This window comes from Poecilia reticulata, linkage group LG22, assembly GCF_000633615.1.
Source record: "Poecilia reticulata strain Guanapo linkage group LG22, Guppy_female_1.0+MT, whole genome shotgun sequence".
NCBI classification, from domain to species: Eukaryota; Metazoa; Chordata; class Actinopteri; order Cyprinodontiformes; family Poeciliidae; genus Poecilia; species Poecilia reticulata.
This window is the reverse complement of record NC_024352.1, coordinates 15,294,048-15,313,628: the sequence shown is the minus strand read 5'-3', so window position 1 is coordinate 15,313,628 and position 19,581 is coordinate 15,294,048. Positions and strand designations below refer to the sequence as shown.

Here is a 19,581-nt window from a genome sequence, read left to right as displayed (position 1 = left end):
TTCCATCAAGTTGTGACTGTAACAAGTGACAGATTCACAGACTGTCTCAGCTTTGGTGTTTGTGCAGGGTGTCATATCAGCTACATCTACTCGGCATTAAAATGTTCGGAGCTGCTTCGTTTTTGCAATTTTTCTGTCAGTCTGTATTTGTGTACAGAGTCTTCCAGATGTGTTTATGTCCCTTGAACCTTTCCACATTTTGCAACATTACAACCACAAACTGCGTTGTATTTTTTGGGGGAATAGACAAACACTTAATAGTACATGGTTTATAAATGTTTTTATGAATTAAAAACATTCTAATGTGTCTCATGCTTTCCTATTTAGCCCTGCCCGAGCCTATAGTTTGTATGGTTGTATTGTTGAAGTTGGGCTTTACTACCTACTCCTATACTTAGACTTGAATAAGTAGGTTAACATACCTACCCTCTGTACTGTATGTATTGTAGACACGTTAAAAACACTCCACAGAAGCCCTGATCCGATCCTCAGCCATATCATTTTGGGCAACCCAGCCATAATTTCGGTTCGTCTGGCTATTGAACTAAACTCAAGGAAACATCCATTACATACATCATGCTTGTTCGTGGCTCTTAACAGGTCAGGCTTTTGTTCCCTTTGCAAAAGACTAAAACTTTTATCTGAGATTGTTACAACAGAACCAAGCCTGCTATGCATGCACAAGGAAATACATTTGGACTTACATTGTATGTACTTGCTGATCAAGAAGACCAATGATGCAAAAAAATAAAAGGTGTGATCAGAAATATCTACTTTATAAAAAAGCTTTATAATACTTGAGACTGAAAATGAAGTGTAATATAGATGACAGTGTTTACCAATGTCTCAATTTAAGTTTGGCTTATAATTTTTCAAAGTAATTTCTCATTTCTTTCTAAAAAGTTTTCTTTTTCATTCTTCAAACTTGAGAATGAAAGCTTATATATACATATATATATTTGCAACATGCATATATGGAAAATATTCCAACATTATTTTTCTGTAAAGATCTATAAAATACTATCCAGTCCGAATTTTGTATGTTTATCCATCACTTAGCTTGATCTTTTTAAGTTTTTAACTCCTGTCTCCTCGGTCGTATGTCTCTCCACCCCCGTCCTCGCCCCTCTTGTTTTCCACATGCATTGCCGCTCGTCTCCTCTCCCTCCGTCTTCCTCTATGCTTCCATCATTCTCTCTCTCTCTCTCTCCTCTGCTGATCCCTCTGGCTGATCCTCAAAGGGAAACTGAGCGAGTGAGTGGGACTTAAAAGAGAGGAAAGCGATGTGCTCTCACCAGCAAGGTCGTCCCTCGCTCGACTGAAACGCAGCGCGGAGAAAAAAAGAAACAGCATTCATTTTCTCTTCGCTTACACCTCTCTACTTTTTTTTCCCCTTCCATCACTCCTGAGTTGTTTGATATCTCACTTTTGCTGTCTTTCAGCAAGAGCTTGGATCTAAGCGCGCTGAACGCACACTAGTAAGCCCCCTGAGCTACAGTGTTATACCTCCATTCCTATTCCTCTCTTTTTCCTGCTTTTTCTGCTGTTTTTCCTCCCTCTGTCTTCAAACGCAACACCACTCTAATGTTTTCAGCCCCTTCAGAGCGACAAGGGGGAAAAAAACACGTTGAAGTACCCCAACAAACACCCACGTTTTCACCGATAACATTGAGCATCCGAGCACCATTGCACAGCCCTCTGATTTATTTGCTTCTCCTTCTGTAGAAATCATTGATTATTTGAAGTGCAACACCTCCCAACCTGCCATTCTGCGGGTTTAAAAAAACGCACCTGCTTAAGATTCAGTGTTCATTGGTTATATAATATTTTACGCGACGTCTGGAAGAAAATGTACTGTGAAACGGATGGTGTTACACTCATTTAAAGTAGCTGTTAAATTCATGTAGACATTTAGAGAGCATAAATAATTTAAGCTTTGATGCAAAGTTGTTGCCAGGTTAAATCAGGTCTTTAATAGATTTTGTTGGGGTGGAGGTTGTGGTATTATCAGGTCTAAAATACGGGCTTCATGCGTCCCAGTGGGATGAAAAAGTAATCAGGAAGGGCAATAGTATTGTCAAAAGGATCAGCCGGGTCATGTGGGAGTGTGTTGCGTTTTTACCAGTCTGGTCAACAATCTCAAATGCACTGCTAAACAAATACTGCAGACAAAAAAAAATGTTCCATAAATATTTATTCATCATTTTTCGCCAATATTTCAGTAGATATGACTGCAATATAAATATGCAACAGCAAGCAAGCTCAGTTTTATTTCTGAGAAACAACTGTTTGCTTAAATGAAGGTATTCTTTCTTTTCTGGTTTCACAAAGTGACTATGAAGTGTCACGTGAACCAAACCATCATGGTACAGGCATCAACGGCCGGTACCAGCAAGGTTCACCTGTTTCATTTCACATTTGGCTTACATCTTCAGTGATATAAATTTTTTAAGCGAAGCTTTAATTGCATTATTTACTGCTGTTTCACACAACCAAGTATATTTATTATTTTTTTTTTTTACAAAACAGCATTCACAGTCTAAGGAGTCTCTTATGTGAACAATAAGCAGATCAAGTGTCCTGAATTAAACCTACACACAAGTAAGTCATCATACATGAAGCAACAGGGCAGATTGACATGCCTTGGTTTTCCTGTGTTTTTACTACATTTATTGATGATGATAAAAAAGAAAGATGTTTAGGATATTCAAAAAAAAAAAAAAAACTGAGTTGACTGCTTGCATATTTTTAAACAGGCTCCAGTCAGCTTCACCTAGCTACAAACACCAGATAACCCTTTTTTTTTATTATTATTCTTGAAGATCACACCTGTTAACATAATTCAAGGTGTCAGACAGATTCTGTTCCACACAAAAAGTGGATCTTTGTGCAGTTTGTGTAAAACATAAACAGTCTTTGACATTCTTGGTTAATTTGCTGTTAACATATTGGCTTTAATGCTGTTTTCAAATTATATTTTCACTTATTAAGAGATGAAAGATGCTGTCCTAACATGGAAAAGTAACCCTACGCTCCATGTTAAATCATCCATTAATAACAATTAACCAATTTTTTTTTTTTTTTCAGAAAGTAGTGTTAAATTTTATTTTCCCTACACTAATTACTTTTTGATCCGAAGACGTGTTAAATCACTTAAAATAATGGCGTTAAACTTTTTGCCACGTACAAAAGTGAGGGCATTTATTTCTCTGTGATTTCTTTTTTTTTTTTTTTTTTTTTTTTTTTTTACTTTTACATGCTCAACACTTCAAAATCAAAATAAAAAGGCTCTCATACTTCTGCCTTATTAAAACAGACAGGTATATAATTTCTGAAATTTTAGATTCAGTTACTATAGGCTTTTTACAGAAACAAGAACAAGAGTTGAGTTCAAACATCTTCGCTGCAACGCTTATTAAACTACCTGTGCTGATCAAATATCTATCATCTTTGTACTTCAGTCAGGGGATTTGCAGAAATCATCTCAAGGGCCACAAAAGGCCTCTGACCCACACTTTCGACATCATCCATTCATTTTCTGTACACACTTGTCCCTAGAGGGGTCTGGAGGGGTGCTGGTGCCCATCTCCAGCGAACGTTTCGGGCGAGAGGCGGGGTACACCCTGGACAGGTCGCCAACTTGTTGCACACTTTGGACACCCCTGACTTAAATAGAATCTGTCTGACAACTTGAATTATGTTAAAAGATGTAGAAAAGCAACACTTCATACCTCAATCTAAAGAAGTCTTTGAAATGATGTAACAAAAGTGGATCTTTTTGTGTGCAGAACTAACTAATGTGACGGTCAGGAGTTGGACAGTGTGCTGTAGTTAATGAAACCATGAAATCTTGAAGAAAAATGCCCAGTCTTCAGTTTGGAAACTTTAAACTCCACTTTGGGATAATGTTCAACAGAAACAACAAAACTAAGCTTTGGTAACTATTTCTGGTGAAGGCAAGAGAATTAATTAAAAAATAAATGCAACCGCTTTCAGAAATTTCTCCAACAATTAACTCTTTTTGGTTCCACTCGTGATGTATCTGTGTGAAGGGAATGTCCCCTGGAGCAGATACCTGCAGCAATAAAAGTCCTCATTAGCACGGCTCATTGAGGCTGCACCTGTGATAATGCAAGATTAGAGGAAGTAATGAGTTAGTGTCGCTGCAGCTTGCCATCAGAATCCCATTGGTTATTTCCGGCTATGGACTCCTCATAAAGAAGCACTTATCTTCTAAGACATTGATTTCTGGCTACATTTTAGCCTCCCTCTCTGACCATTTTTTTTTTTTGGCCGGACTCGAACCTCTTTTCATTAAATGTTTTATTTCTTTCTTTCTTTATTTTTTTACACTCACATCTCGTTTACCTGATTTTCCCAAGCCCATGAGACGAGTCAGATACATCTCTCCTTCCCCCAGAAAACCTGCTGCATTGCATAAAGAATCGAGTGGGCACCGTCTCTGCCCCCAAACCAGATTTAGGATCCCAGAAAAATCAACACAAAGAGACAGTTTTAGGCTGCAGTGGACTAATGTTTGTGTATCTGCATTTGCCTGTAGGTGCTTCTGTGTGTGTCAGTTTCTGTGTGTCCACACATGCTTTACCCTGAGCGTGCGTACGTGCACGTCGGCTTGTGTGGGTGTACACTTTGTTTGCGCGTGTCCTCTCTCCAGGGTTTGTAGAGGTGTGTTATTGACTTTGAAAGTCTCTGCATTTCAATCAGATTTTTTTTTCAAGGTTTTATGAACATCTTGTCACAGTCAGAAATTGTCAGTCTGATAAAATAAATTCTCCACCAGCTCGGGAAGCACTCTTGACAGTCTGAGATGTCAGTGCAGACGGCTGGCTCTCCCCCACTCCAGCACAGGCTGCTGCCTCCTTCCTGTCTCCTTGAAGATTCCTACTTTGCATGTTTCTCTGAAGGAAACTTTCAGATGTTGCTTTGTTATGAAAAGCAGAGTTTCTTCATCTCAGAACCTTTCCTAAGTCGTTAAATATGGACGGAGTTTTTACTGCTTTGAGAAAGTAAAATGTTTGCTCCACATCTGATTGTTTTGAAAAATATTCAAGCTCTTGTACTTTCTCATAGATCTTGCACGAACTTGGTGTATGTAGAGATTAGTTTGGATACATTATGAACCAATCGTAAAAATGTGATCTTTCTGTATCAAAAACTTTTTGCTATCCTTCCAAATTTAGATTGATTTTGATCAAATAAACTCTTAGTTTTAATACTTAGAATGGCTTTCTCAAATTAATATGAAAAAAACTTTGCCTAGTTTTGAAATTTTCAAAGATTTTTGGAGGCCTTTTAAACGTTGGGCCAAGGATCAGAAACCTGACTATGGATACATTTTTATATTCATCTAAAGAAAATTGTGCAAATTGTCCTTGTGACAGGCTTTATCACATTAAAAGTTTTTTTTTTGTTTTTGTTTTTTTTTTACCAACTTGTCTCATATGCAAAATGCTAGTTCATCTGTCAGGTTTAAAAGTCTGTTTTCCTCCCTAATTAATGGCAAACTTTAGAAAACCATAGAGCTATTTATCAAAGGAACATTAAAACATTACAACAAAAACTGGCTGCTTGGAGGCAAAAGTAGAAGAAAACTAGAGTTGGAGTTTGTTTGGGAGGGTGTTGCAGTTCTCTGAACTTGTCCTTGTTCTACCACCCTTTTGTTTCTTCAAATAATTCAAGTTTATTCCCAAACTGGGAGTTAAGGGTTTATAATGGATAACACAATCGCCATAGCAGCAACTTTCAGGACTCTTTAGGTTACCATCAATGACAAAGACAATCCTTCTGAAGTCAACTAAAAATAAATGTTCACTATGAGTGATAGCTGTATAGTCAAAGCCTCAAAGCAATCACTGGGCTTCCTTAGACACATTTTTAACAATCACAATTGGAGTTGTTGTGCTGGTTCAATTATGACTTTACTTATTATCAGACATAACTCCGGGGTGTACTCTGCCTCTTGCCCAGTGACCGATGGCGATAGGCACCTGCCTTTCTGCAACCCTGCACAGATATACGATAGGTGGATGTACATATTTAGAATTACACATCCACATTTGCTTACAATTTTAAAACTTAGAGACTACATGTTTAAAGTCCTTCTGTCTTTCTCCGGGTCCCAGAAGGATCTACTTCCACTCTAAAAGTGGTGCTTCAAGCATTTCATAATCTGATTCTGTCCCAATGGTTGATATAGGGAGATCTGCATAATTTCATTACTGTCAGAGGAGAGGTCACCGAGTTCTGTTGCCAAAGGCCAAAGGTCTCTTCGTCCCTTCTCAGAGGAACCGCACAATGCTATTTTGTCCAGAGAGTCTTCATCGAGACTCGTCTTGCCTTCCAGGCTTTTGGAAATAATGAAGGCAATCAAAATGGAAATGTTCTGCTTTTGAAGCTACATTTGAATCCCCAAACAGTTCATCTTGGCCTCATCTTTCACTTTCATCATGAATCACAGCTGCCCTCCTTCCTTTGGAGCCTTTATCTTTTTCCCACGCTGCTATACACACTCCTCCAATTCTCGCTCACAACACGCACAAAACACACACATAAACAAACAAACCGAGCTTCGTCACCATTCACCTGAGTCACACAGGATAATCTCTCCATTTGATGAAGTCACAGGCAGCCCCATCACTGTACTGCATGAGACTCTGCGTGTTTACATGTACACAGTCTCCTGTAAATATGTCATGCAGTGGGTTGGATCGCTCAGAGGGTTCGACTCAGGCAGCATGTCTGCACGATGACTCCAACATGTGTGGGTAGTGCTGAGAGTGGTGTCACCAGTGGAGACGGCAGCGGAGACACTTCAGGGTGCCACTTGGGAGAGTTAAACACCATTATGTCTTGATTCTGAGTCCACCCACAAGAGGTTCAGTTTAAAACATTTACAGAGTCTGAGAACACCTCTTTGTAAGTAATACAGTGCTTTCTCATGACCGGTACGCTCATTGTTTCCCATGTTTTGGTAACTAAACCAGGGATAATCAGGTGTTTGTCAGGTCTTTAACCTGATGTATTACACTCATTGTTTAACAAGGACTAGCCTGTGCCCTGAAAGCTTGTAAAACCTGACAGCAATTACTACCAGGAAGGAAATACAGAGACTGCTCTAGTTAGTTTTACTTGGTAGGTAACGCCTATTGGTTTAAGTGTTTTTGGCCAAATTTCACCTCTTTCCAGGATGCACATAAAAGGTCAATGTCCACGTAGGTAAGTAAGTCTCCACATGGCGTGGACAGAGTCCCACAGTATGCATACCCGAACAGCCGCTGCAAAATGCTGGCTCCGATGATTAGGCCCAGGTACAGCATCTGTGACTAATGATGAATGTGTACTACTGTTTTATGCTGTAGAAGTGTTGTAAACACTGAGAGGAATTAATGAGGGTGAAAGCAGACATGTGGACAGGTACACTTTGAATTGCCTTGTTGCTGAAAATGTGCTATATAGATAAAATTACCTTACCTTACCTTACCTTACCTTACAAAGTGACATTGAGAAATAAAATAATAAGAAATAAACAGAACTGACAAAGTGCTTTGATCTGTGTGGTGGCGCGGATGGTAGCTTGCAGCAAAAAAGCTCTTTTTGCATGAAAGTAGCATGTTCTTCCCGCATGTTCTTCCCATGCATGTGCTGGTTTTCACTGGGTACTCCACCTTTCTCCAACAGTCTTAAAAAGACGACTGTTAGTTTATTTGGTTTCTCTAAATTGTTCGTAGGTGTGTGTGTTCATGGTTGTTTGCCTGGTGAACCCCACATTTTGACCAATGACCTCTGGAAATAGGAACCAGAGACCCCACCAAGTACAAGTGGGTAAAAAGGATGGATGGATGGACAGATGGGCAAAAAACATCATTCAATTCTGTTCTTATCAAGTTTATAGGTTTTTTCAATCATATATGGTGAAATTTTTATATATTTTCTTGATAAAAATGTAAAATATTGAGTGCATTTCTTAATGCTCAACTTCTGCTTTTCAAAAATTAAAGGCTCATGGACATCCATAGAACAAACGCAAGAAATATTTAACTTTATGAAACAAAAATAGAAAAAGAATTCAAAATAAGGTAAAAAAAATCTTTTTTTTCCCCTTTTTCACTCAAAACTAATTGTGATGCACTTTTTTTCTAATAATACTTCCGAAAATTCAAATGTTGGTCATTTTAAAAGTTATCAAACCTATTGATTATGTTTTGAGTCTTATCTTGTATACACAAGTAACTCCCTGAAACACAAGGTCTTATTTCCCATTCAAACATGTTTTAAATAGATGATAAAAGATGATCTATTTGTGCAGCTTTTACTCAAAAGTCCATGTGGTGTAAAAAAAAAAAAATCTATATTTGTCACTTTTTACCATGAAATGGTAAAATGGAAAGCTCATGCAGTCAAAATAAAAGTGATTTGACTTTTATTTTGAAAGTGCAGTCACTCTCAAAATAAAAGTCGAATTTTCACCATAAAATGTATTTGGGTTTGCTCGTGACGGCTGCGGGCCAGTCTGGAACATTTAATGGACTAAAAGGCCCTCTTGTTGTAAAAGTCTGTTATAAACCAATAAATCTCTCAGCATTTTACCCTAATTCTGAAAACCACATTGAAAACAACTAATAAAACTTTAAGAAACATGAAACCTGTTAAAGACTAAATCAAAACCTCATGGTAAAAGGAATTCAGCTTGAGTTGGGCTTGAAAAGTTACAATTTCTGATTCCAGATTTTGTTTTTGTTAAATGGTGTGAAGTAGTGTTTGGGTTTGCATCTTAGCCCCATTTATCCATCTGTTTTTTATTTTTGTTAACTAGAACTGAAGCTAAATATGAAGGGTCTGACTAATCGGATGGAAATGGTCTACACAAATACAGAAGTTTTTGAGAAGTGAAGGTTAAACTCAACGTCTAATCTTCCGCCTTCACATATTTGCAAATGTTAAAGCAACGAATTTCAGCGTGCATCACATTTGATCTGATAGTTTCCAATGACACAAATGAATGACGAACGCACAGCCAACTATTCTGTAGCTCTGTCCGCATTTCCATCTGAATGATGTGCAGCTATACTTAGATCTGTGGGAGGATAGATGGGCATCATTTAGGTTTTCATTTTCAAAAGCTTTTCTCCTAGTGGCTCTGAGCTATTTTCAATCGACCATTTGTTTGTGCACAGGCTAATGCTAATTATGTGCACAAAGCCTACTGTAAATGGTAGCTTTGGAGTACTTGAGAAAAGGATTTTGACAATGAAGACGTCTTCATGACATGGCCTGCTTGTCTTTGAATAGAGCCTTGTTAATATTCAGCTGCGCACTAGTTTATGTTGCTGTTATTTCCATTTGCAGACTTTCGCTTAAATTTAATATCTTTGTTCTGATTCCACCTGATGGGCTGAGTTTCTTCCTGTTGACCTTGTTTGACATCAATAAGGCATTTTTTGTTTCCCTTTCCATGTAAACAGCCGTGGATTTGACTCATGGCAGCAAGGTGGAGCACGTGGGAGGAGCAACACCTTTCTCATAACTCCCCTTGCGTTTCTTTGGAATCGTCTTATGCAACTACTTTTGTATATGTGTCACTTACCGTAGAAGCGAGAAACTTTTTCCTACATGTTGGGAAGAATTGTTTGTCCATGATTAGTACTGTGATTGCATTAGCAGGCTGTTGCAACCTTTTTTTTTTACTGTCACCATTTTATGTGCTTCTGTATTTGTCATCTCTAAAATTTGGCAAGAATATTGCGTAATTCATGCAAATTTTGTTTCTTTTTATCAACTCAGAAGTTGGTCAGAAATGAAGGGTAAATGACACCCCTGAATTGTTTATTTTGAGTTTGTCTTTTTAAATGACATACTAGATAAATACGACATTCAGAGACATGGGTTGTTTCATTCCCGGTCCGTTTCTCCTGTAGTGTATAGCTAACATTGAAATTATTTTTTTTTCACAGTATTAGTTTGTAAGACGGATATGGTATGGTAGATAATTGAAATAAATAGTTTGAGATTGATGACAAACTTTAGGATTTGGAGAAGCTGACTAATCCTTTAACATTTTGAAACCTTTTCATATATAACTTATATTTCTCTACACCAACAGACACTCTTGTAATATTTTATTTTAATATTGACTTTTAGATCCTTTTCAGGCCAGTTTCTGAAGTATGACAGCATAGAAAATGTTAAATGGACAACTGAAGGACAAAAGAAGAAACCTCTGGCTTTACAAGCTGCTTCTAGCAGATGAGCAGAATCTACAATCTTGCCTTTAAAAAACTGTTCAGACTGCAAAAAAGACCAGACGCAGAATCTGAGACGTCTCCTTGGGTTAGCAAGGTTTCTGCACTCACGCTGGAAAAGTATAAGATTTGAAGTGCTTTCCATGTCTTTCCATGTGCTTTCCATGTATGGAAAAGAACGCAGATGAAGTTCTGCTGTATTGAGTTGTATATTCAAACTTCATTTCATACTCAGCTGTCTAAATAATTCAACCATCCATATCATCCATTAATCTGTCATGTTTTGTGTATTTTTTTGCCTCCATTATTCATAAATTACAATAACGTTTATATGTTTATGCTCCAGAATCCTATGGAAAAGCAGCAAAATTCCAAAGAAAAACTTTTGTACCACATATATCTATACATAAACAGAGGTTTCACCCTATGGTTTCAAACAGATGAAACTATTTCTAATCCTTCTGTGACTTCCCTGCTGTCATGAAGACTGAAATAAAAATAGAAATCTGTGGAAGAACCCCTCCCATCCCTCTATTTGTCTTTAAATGAGCATTTAAAGCATTAAAGCAGTTTCCTGAGACCTTTAACTCGTCCTCGGGGTATTCCCTCAGTTTTTGCCCCAGATCAGAAAGAAACGAGGGAGTCGCTTCGGCGCTGGGTTAGTCACCGGGGAGCTGCAACAGCAGATTTCCAGATTAAATAAGCATGCGCTAATCACTAATGGAGCTGTGCTCCAGGATTAAATCAGAGGGACGTCAAAATAATAACTGAAGGAGAATGAAGAGAATGCCACAGGCTTGACTTGCTCTTTTTTAAATTGTAATTCCTCAGTTTCAGGTAGACTGCAGAAAATGTTAACGTGCTTCATTTTAGGATTTGTTGTGCTGTGCAGTGAACGCTCACTCGCATAAAGTCAGGCACAGTCACGCACGGTCTCAAATTGCTCCTGGAGCCACGAATACCTCTAAAAATAGACCCGGCATTATACATGATATTTAACATAAAGCAAAAATGAGAGCGACTGCTAACTGTTGCTTCTGTTTCCTCCTTCATCAGCGCTCTGGGAGGCTCCTCGGCACTTCACATCCCAGCGTTCCCCAGCGGAGGATGCCTAATTGATTACGTCCCTCAAGTGTGTCAGTTACTTACCAACAAGGTAAAATATGTGCTGCTGCTGATGTCCTTTGCACAGGCACGGGGACCCTTGATGTGACTGCTTTCAGGTGTATAAATCAGTAATTGCATATGTGGTGCAACATCTACTGAAAGGTGTGTGTGTGTGTGTGTTCATGCACGTGTGTCAGGCCGATGCAACGTGGGCGTACTGGCCGGCCTCCATAGGCTGTCTGAGTGCTCTTTGGCCTCCGCAGGTTGACAAGCAGATATGCAGCATGAACGCGGTGTAATGTCATTTCCTTCGAGGCAAAATGCCCATCCCCCCCACCCTCCCTCCAACCCTCTCACACACATATTCTCCATCTCTTCCTGTTCATGTTACAGTCTGACCAGCAGGAGCAAGAGGAAAAAGATGCATCTGACTGCCTTCTGGTTTTTCAAGTCAGAGCCACTCCCTTAAAAAAAAAAAAGACGAGTTCTGTTCAGAACGTCTCGGCCTCTATTTAAAAAGAACAAGCACAAAATGTTCAGTTCAAAACACCTTAACGACATGACTCAATTGGTTTCAGATCTGCTGTCTTGAAGTGGTTTAGCTGGATCATTCTGAACCTACAAATGAACAGTTCGGCAGAGAACGTCTTAATTCCCAGACCACTGAAAATTTAACAACATCCAAACAAAGCAAGAAAATAAATAATGAAGCTTGAATGGGAAATTCAATTTGTCTCTTTTTTTTGGGAAACCAAACATTTTTAAGAATTTCTGATTGCAGGATTTCAGGCTCAGTTTTCTGTTTTGTTCCTTCTCAAATGTGCACCGTGTATGTCATCCAACACACTTCAGATTTCACCTCTTCTGGTATTTAGCCGAAGTCGATCGTCTTCGCGTTTTGTTAACTACATATGTGCCATTTCTGCTTCAGCGAGACCTCTGTAGTCCTGATGGGTAGCTCAAACCATTTCGAGTTGACAATATAAATATGTTTTTTTTTTTTTATGTGGGTTTCAGAAGACTGTAAAGCATCATGCAAGACTCCAATTTTCCATGAACTTGACTCAAAGTGCTCCCTAATTGTGAAAAGGAGAGCAACTGACACAAAGGTTTCAACATCTTTTACAAATAAAAATCTTCAAAGTGTGGCATGCATGTGTATTCAGCTCCTTTGATAGCTCTAATTAGAATCCAGTGTACCCAGAAAAATTCACCCAATTACCAAATAGTGACCAGATGCGTGTACCGTATTTTCCGCACTTTAAGGCGCATCTAAAAACCTTCAATTTCCTCAAAAGCCGACAGTGCGCCTTATAATCCGGTGCGCCTTATATATGGACCAATATTGAGCCACAAGAGGTCTAGCAACTACGGTAAGCAGCCGCCGACTTCATTTTCCCCGTAGAAGAAGAAGCGCGTGGTGCATGCTGGGATAGTTGTCAGAACGCTGGTTTGTTAATAAAGTTTGATAATACATTTAAAGCCGGGGGGGGCAGAGGGGTCGGGGGAAGAGAGACAGAGACTGCGGCGGCAGTGTGTCGGTTGGTCTGTGTTACCCAGAAAGCAGTTGGGCACAATATCGCAACACCTACACCGTGAGTGAAACAATGACTGGGGCAGCCTACTATATAAAGTACTCGGGGACCACTTCTTTACAAATGTGGATGTGTAATAATAGAGTACGGAACAAATTGGCAACCCAAACTGAAGCATCTATTTTATGTGCCTTATAATCCGGTGCGCCTTATAGTGCGGAAAATACGGTACTATAATGTCAGTAACATGTATCAGTCCATGGTAACTCTGGAGGAGCTGCAAAGGCAATTATTAGATGTGAACTCCTCGAATCTAGCCTTTAAGAAGGAGCGGGAAGAAAACTGTCATTTGATGCAATAAGTCATGTTTGGAGTTTGCTGCAAGCCTTGTAGGAGACACGGCAAAGATGAAAGAAGGTGCTTTGGTAAGAGCACCTTGAGTTGAACATGTGGGCCTGGAAAATTAACACTGGACAATAAAATTGATTTTACCTTACTTTAGATTTGATAAAAATAGAAAAAAAATGAATGTAAATACTAGAAATACTTCTATAAAATATGTCAAAGGCTTAAAAAGTGCTTAACTTTTTAACTTCCTTCGGGACAATGACCTCAACATTCAGCCGGAGATAAAATGGAATGGTTTATATCAAAGTGTGTTTGTGTGTTTCAATGGTCTAATCAAGGTCTAGATCTAAATTCAATTTAGGAATTGTGGAAAGACCACAGATAATTATTTTCACAAGATTAGTATTATAATCTTCATCTTTGTAAACAAATGTTAGTTTTGTTTTTTTAATAAAAAAAAAAAACTGAAGAAAAAACTAATCAAATTTTTCATAAAAATAATTTTAAAAACTCTTACAATGTTCATGCTACTCCACCACACTTGCATTCTGCAAACAAAATAACAGCTTCATGTACAGAGGAAAAATAAGTATTGGACATATCAACGTTTTTCTTTGCTAACTGTATTTAACTGAAATGATGCGTAGCTCATGAAAAACAACTCCATAAATTTGTTCAATACTTATTGTGTTATTTCATTGCTTTACACAAATTAATTTGTGGACCAATTTGTTTTGTTTTCTTTGCATGTCTGGATTACTTGCATTGTTGCTAACATCTGGTGTGAGTTTTATGTCAATGGCCCCATTACCGACAATTAAATTGAGAAAAACATTAATGTGTCAACATCTTAGGGATACTTCCAAAATAAGAGCTATGACTCAAAGTCATAATAACTTCAAATTCACTTGTTAAAAATGAACTAGCAGCAGAATTAAGCTGAGTAAATGTTTGGTTTGACCGACTGTCATCTCTGCCCTCCAAGTTAATGGCGGTGCTGCAACATGGCAGAACATATGGATCGTCAGGATGATTAATCCATATAGCCACTTCCTAACCGTACACAAAGAAAAGAGCAACAAGCATTGCTGGCACTCTTCTTCGAATATTATGACTCATTTGTGACTCATAATATTTCTAATATTTGAATCTTATCCTTAAAATGAATCATCTTGTCACAGAATGACTGTTGGTAAGTTTTAGCCGTAAAGATAAAATATTATCCCTTTTTTTTTTTTTTTAAGTTAACAAATCTGCGCAGAGTTACGCTATCGTAGCCTGCTGACAAAAGATGCTCCTTTGAGCTCTTTTGTTTGCATCTTATCTGCAGCATAAGTCATTTAATGTCTTCAATTGAGGTTTGGTTGCTGCTTTAGAAGCGCAGAAGCAACCTCTGTTAACTTGTCAAAGACTCCTGAGTGTTTGGTAGAAGAATACAGACAGAAAACTGAGGTCAGAGTTCCCTCATGTCTAGGTGTTACATTTTTTTCTGGGACAGTTTGGTCCCAGTGGTGGATGTTTTAACTCTCGACATCCACCACACTGCTGACACAAACAGAGTAATCTGATACCAATCTAGTTTGTTATGAGTCAGCCAACTTCTGTGAGTCTTAAACTTCACATGAGCCCTTTTTTGTTTTTGTTTTTTTTATTACTGGTCTTGCTCTTGGATTTCTGGTCTGGATAATTATGAAAAAAGACAGAATCCGTCCATTTTCTTTTGCTTATCCGAGCTCCGGTTGCCGGGGCAGCAGCCTAAACAGGGAGACCCAGACTTCCCTCTCCCCAGCCACTTCTCAGCTCCTCCAGGTGAATTCCAAGGTGTTTCCAGACCAATTGAGCAACATAGTCTCTCCAGCGTGTCCAGGGTCTTCCTCTGGGTCTCCTTCCTGTGGGACATGCTCAGGACATTTCACCAGAAGCCCAAGCCATTTGGTGAAGCAGCGGCTCTACTCTGAGTCCCTTCTGGATGACCAAGCTTCTCACCCTATCTCAGAGGGAGAGAACAGGCTCCTTTATCATGTATCCACAGTTTTGTTCTGTTGGTCACTGCCCATAGCTCATGACCATAGATGAGGGTAGGAACGTAGACAGACCGGTAAATCAAGAGTTAGACATTTTGGCTCAGGTCAATGTTCACCACTGCAGGCGCAGCGTCAATCTACCTACCAATCTTCTGCAAGTTGCTGGTACAGTTATGAAAACATTTGCTTCTTCTTTTCTTTCCTTCCTTTCTCTTTCATTCCTTGATTCATTTTCTTATCTTTCTGTCCTTCATGCCTTTTTTCTTTCCTTTTTCCCTTCAGCCATGTCTTCCTGGTTTGATTCGTCCTTTCTGTTTTTTTCCCTTCCTTCTTCACCTCCACTCTTCATTCCTTCTGTCCTTCTTTCCTTATTTGTCACCCCCTTTTATCTTCCTTTTTCCAACCTCAGTTTTTTCCTTTTTTCTCTTTCTGGTTTTTGCATATAGACATATCTGCAGTAAATGTTGGGGCTGCACAGTGGCGCTGATATTGGTAGAGCTGTTGCCTTGCAGCAAGAAGGTTCTGGGTTCGATTCCCGGCCTGGGGTCTTTCTGCATGGAGTTTGCATGTTCTCCCTGTGCGTGCGTGGGTTTTCTCCGGGTACTCCGGTTTCCTCCCACAGTCCAAAAACATGACTGTCAGGTTAATTGGCCTCTCCAAATTTTCCCTAGGTGTGAGAGTGTCTGTGCATGATTGTTTGTCTTGTGTGTTTGCCCTGCGACAGACTGGCGACCTGTCCAGGGTGAACCCCGCCTCTCGCCCGGAGAGATGGGCACCAGCAACCCTCCCGACCCCACTGAGGGACAAGGGTGAAAGAAAATGGATGGATGGATGGATGCAGTAAATGTTCATGTTTGGAATCATCAAATGGTGATTCCATTTAAAAGTAGACAGAGAATTCAACCAATGATTCTGGGAAATTATAAAATTACAACCTGGAAGAGCTGGATTACACACAACATGGAGAGCTTTTTCAACCCATATTCATCTCTCGTTGGGTGGCACATGTAACCTTTAAATGCACTGAATCAAGCATGATTTGAAGGTACAATTTCCATGTAACATAACCTCTTCCACACATGAAAGTTATGCTATCAAATATTTTCTTTTGGTTATTCTTTTTTTTTTCTGCCCACTCTATACCGTACATAGTGAACGCTTAGACAACCAAAAAGCCTTTATCTTTATAAAACCATATAAAAGATCGGGGCAGGAATGGGTGACAATGTAACTGAATGTGCAAAAGCAGTAAAACGCTACCTGCATTATTGCATCATCTTCCCTGCAGCCACAAGCAAACACAATAAATGGATGCACGGGCGAGCAGCCATGGGCGCGGGCAGGTCTGAATACCTGCCGAGCAAGCTCAACTATGTTGCATCACCCGGAGCTGCAGGCAGCCAATAGGAGGTGGCAGCACACTGACAACAGCTGGGTGTGGAGGGGGGGTGCAGAGCAGGAAGTCCATTCTCAGACTATGTGTAAAAGTTCGGTGATCCACACTTCCTTTAAGATGCACATACAGGCTCAAAGTGTTATTAAATAAACACGCGTTGACTATGTGGCCTTGCAGCTTTTCACAAAGCTGCACAGCCGCCTCCACCGTTTCGAGTAATCACAAATGAACCAAAGCCTGAGTCACAATGGGCGTCTTTGTTTGAGAGTTCTACAAGCGATGAGACCGATCAAACACACAACTGCGTGCGTGTGAGTGTGTGTGCCACATATTACTACTATTACAAAACGGTATCATTCATACATGAAGGGTGACTAACCCAAAAATATGCAGCTTACTCTGCACAAAATGATGAAACGTCTTGGCTAGTATGTGATGCACACTGTGTAAATGTCAATCAAGTTATTAAAAAAAATAAATCATCATACATTGTCAGCTTAAGTTTTCTTTTAATATTGAGGGGATAATTGTGGATATATACATACATGACTAATAAACTGAGATAAGTATTTTGTTTTAAAGTGTTAGAAATAAACATCTTATATTTGTAACCAGTCCAAAATGATTTATACCTCTAGCAGATAATAAAGTTTTCATAAAATCATTGTATATTTTAATAGACGTCCTGTCTTAAAAGAATAAAAATAAAGGGGAAAGCAGGATGATTTTTCTTTTAAAGTCCAAAAATGATTTATTCCGTTCTCCATAATCTATGGAAAAAAGTATGTTACATTACAGCATGTAAACTGGCTTTTTGCTTGCTTCCACTTTATTGGTGATGAACTGCAGCCTTTGCGATTTAAAGATCTCCTTGATTAAAATTCGAGTTTATTCTACAAGTTCATTGGAATATATTAGCCAAAATATATTGCACACCAAACAGTCCTTTGTGAGAAGAATATTGTGCACAATGAATATACAATGGTGATCTATTTGCGGTATAATATGCACATTTACTTCAAGACAATAATAAAAAATTAAAAAGATCACTAAAGCTAAATCTGTCAGGGGTTTGAATAATTTCGGGCTTAACTGTATCTACCGAGAGATTAATTTATATTTTGTCAACTTTTTTTATGAAAAATGTAGGTTTTCCTCCCCCGTTTTTAAAACATGTTGGAGCCTATGTGTTGAAGTGCCTGTGCTTGTGTTTTTTTTCTGCTCATACTTTTGCTTCGTTCTGTCCAGGTACAGTATGTCATACAAGGTTACCACAAACGGAGGGAGTACATCGCTGCTTTTCTCAGCCACTTCGGAATGTGAGTCGGTTTTCCACATCTGCATCAGAACTCAATAATGAATACGAAACCATGTAAACAGTGTGGCGTGTTTCAGGGGGGTGGTGGAGTACGACGCAGAGGGATTCACTAAACTCACTCTACTCCTCATGTGGAAAGACTTCTGCTTCCTAGTTCACGGTAGGAGGCTCAAGCACAAACTGAATGATTGTGTTCAGACACATTTTCCCTAACATTCCTCTATTTAATTTTTCTTGTCTCTCTGCACCTTGTAGTGGATCTCCCGCTGTACTTCCCCAGGGATCAGCCCACCCTCACCTTCCAGTCTGTGTACCACTTCACCAACAGCGGTCAGCTCTATTCTCAGGTGCAGACGTCGTATCCCTACAGCCCACGTTGGGATGGCAACGAGATGGCCAAAAGGGCAAAGTATGTAACACCTGGATCCTACTGTAAGTGCTACTTATTGTGATTTGAAAGAACAAGCCTAAAACTTCAACCTTGTTCTTTCTTTCAGAGCCTACTTCAAGAGCTTCATCCCTCAGTTCCAGGAGGGAGCCTTCGCCAATGGCAAACTGTAGCTCTCGTCTCGCTTTGACATTTGCTGGAGTGTGTCACTGTTTGTGCTCTTGTGTATTGTTTTTTTTTTTTCCTTTTTTTTCATCTGCAAAGACTTTGAATCCTGCTTTTTTTTTTCACTGAAGCTGATGGGAGAAGCCACTTTTTTTTTGTAGAACTTTGTTTTCTAGGCGTCATAAAGATTCATCATAAGGGTTGACAGCAGAGTAAAAACGCCATCATTCTTGAAGCTCTGACAGAAAATTAACGTGACAGCTTGTGCTGCGCTATTTCTTACAATGAATATTGTTTTATGTATGACGTCCGGAAACTCCGTGCACAAATTTGCTTTAAAAGGAGCTGAAAGAACAAGCTTTGTTTACTCGCTTTCATCATATTGTTGTCAAGTTGTGCGCAGCTGTTGATGTTAAAATACTTTAAAGCTTTTCTTATTCACTTGAATGTTTCCTGTCTTAAATGATCGGTGAAGACTTTTACTGACATGTCGACAATACTTTGAGTTATTCCCAAAAATGTTACTCCAAAATTTTCTTTCAGTAAAATACTTTTCTCCTAACTGCCATTGTCTATTCATTAAGCAGGTCTGATATGTGTGTGTATATGTATATATATATATATATATATATATATATATAAGTATTTTTTTTAGAACCTGCTCATCATCTGCTAGAAGCTAATGTAGTTATGTGGCTCCCGTAAATATTATCTGTCAGCAGGATGCTGCCTAGAGTTATTTTGGTTTGATCATATTTCCGTCCTGAGAATTAAGTGTGCCATTCAGAAATCAGAATGACATGAAATGTAGCATGCACAATTCAAATATGATTTGTTATCTGGTTAATTTGTCAAATAACACCACATTTACCAGGAGGAATAAACTGACGCATGATTGTAAAGGACAAGCGGATAGAAATAGTTTCCACATGGTGGCTCACACTGAAAACACACCAACAGAAATGTAACCTAACACCAAGGTGCTGGCTGGAATACTGAGCTTGTTTACTGTGCAAAAAATAATAATTAATAATTATATAT

General features: G+C 38.9%; 1 protein-coding gene across 1 annotated transcript in view; it reads left to right on the top strand.

Moving 5' to 3' along the window:
• The window catches only part of babam2 (BRISC and BRCA1 A complex member 2), an 81,265-nt gene extending 62,162 nt beyond the window's left edge, over nucleotides 1-19,103 (top strand). Inside the window, exons 8-12 of the mRNA XM_008399672.1 lie at nucleotides 11,316-11,415; nucleotides 17,918-17,988; nucleotides 18,065-18,147; nucleotides 18,243-18,396; nucleotides 18,485-19,103. Of these exons, the coding sequence (XP_008397894.1) occupies nucleotides 11,316-11,415; nucleotides 17,918-17,988; nucleotides 18,065-18,147; nucleotides 18,243-18,396; nucleotides 18,485-18,548 (472 nt within the window). The 3' untranslated portion in view covers nucleotides 18,549-19,103. The remainder of the gene's footprint in view (nucleotides 1-11,315; nucleotides 11,416-17,917; nucleotides 17,989-18,064; nucleotides 18,148-18,242; nucleotides 18,397-18,484) is intronic.
• The last annotated feature ends 478 nt before the right edge of the window (nucleotides 19,104-19,581 follow it).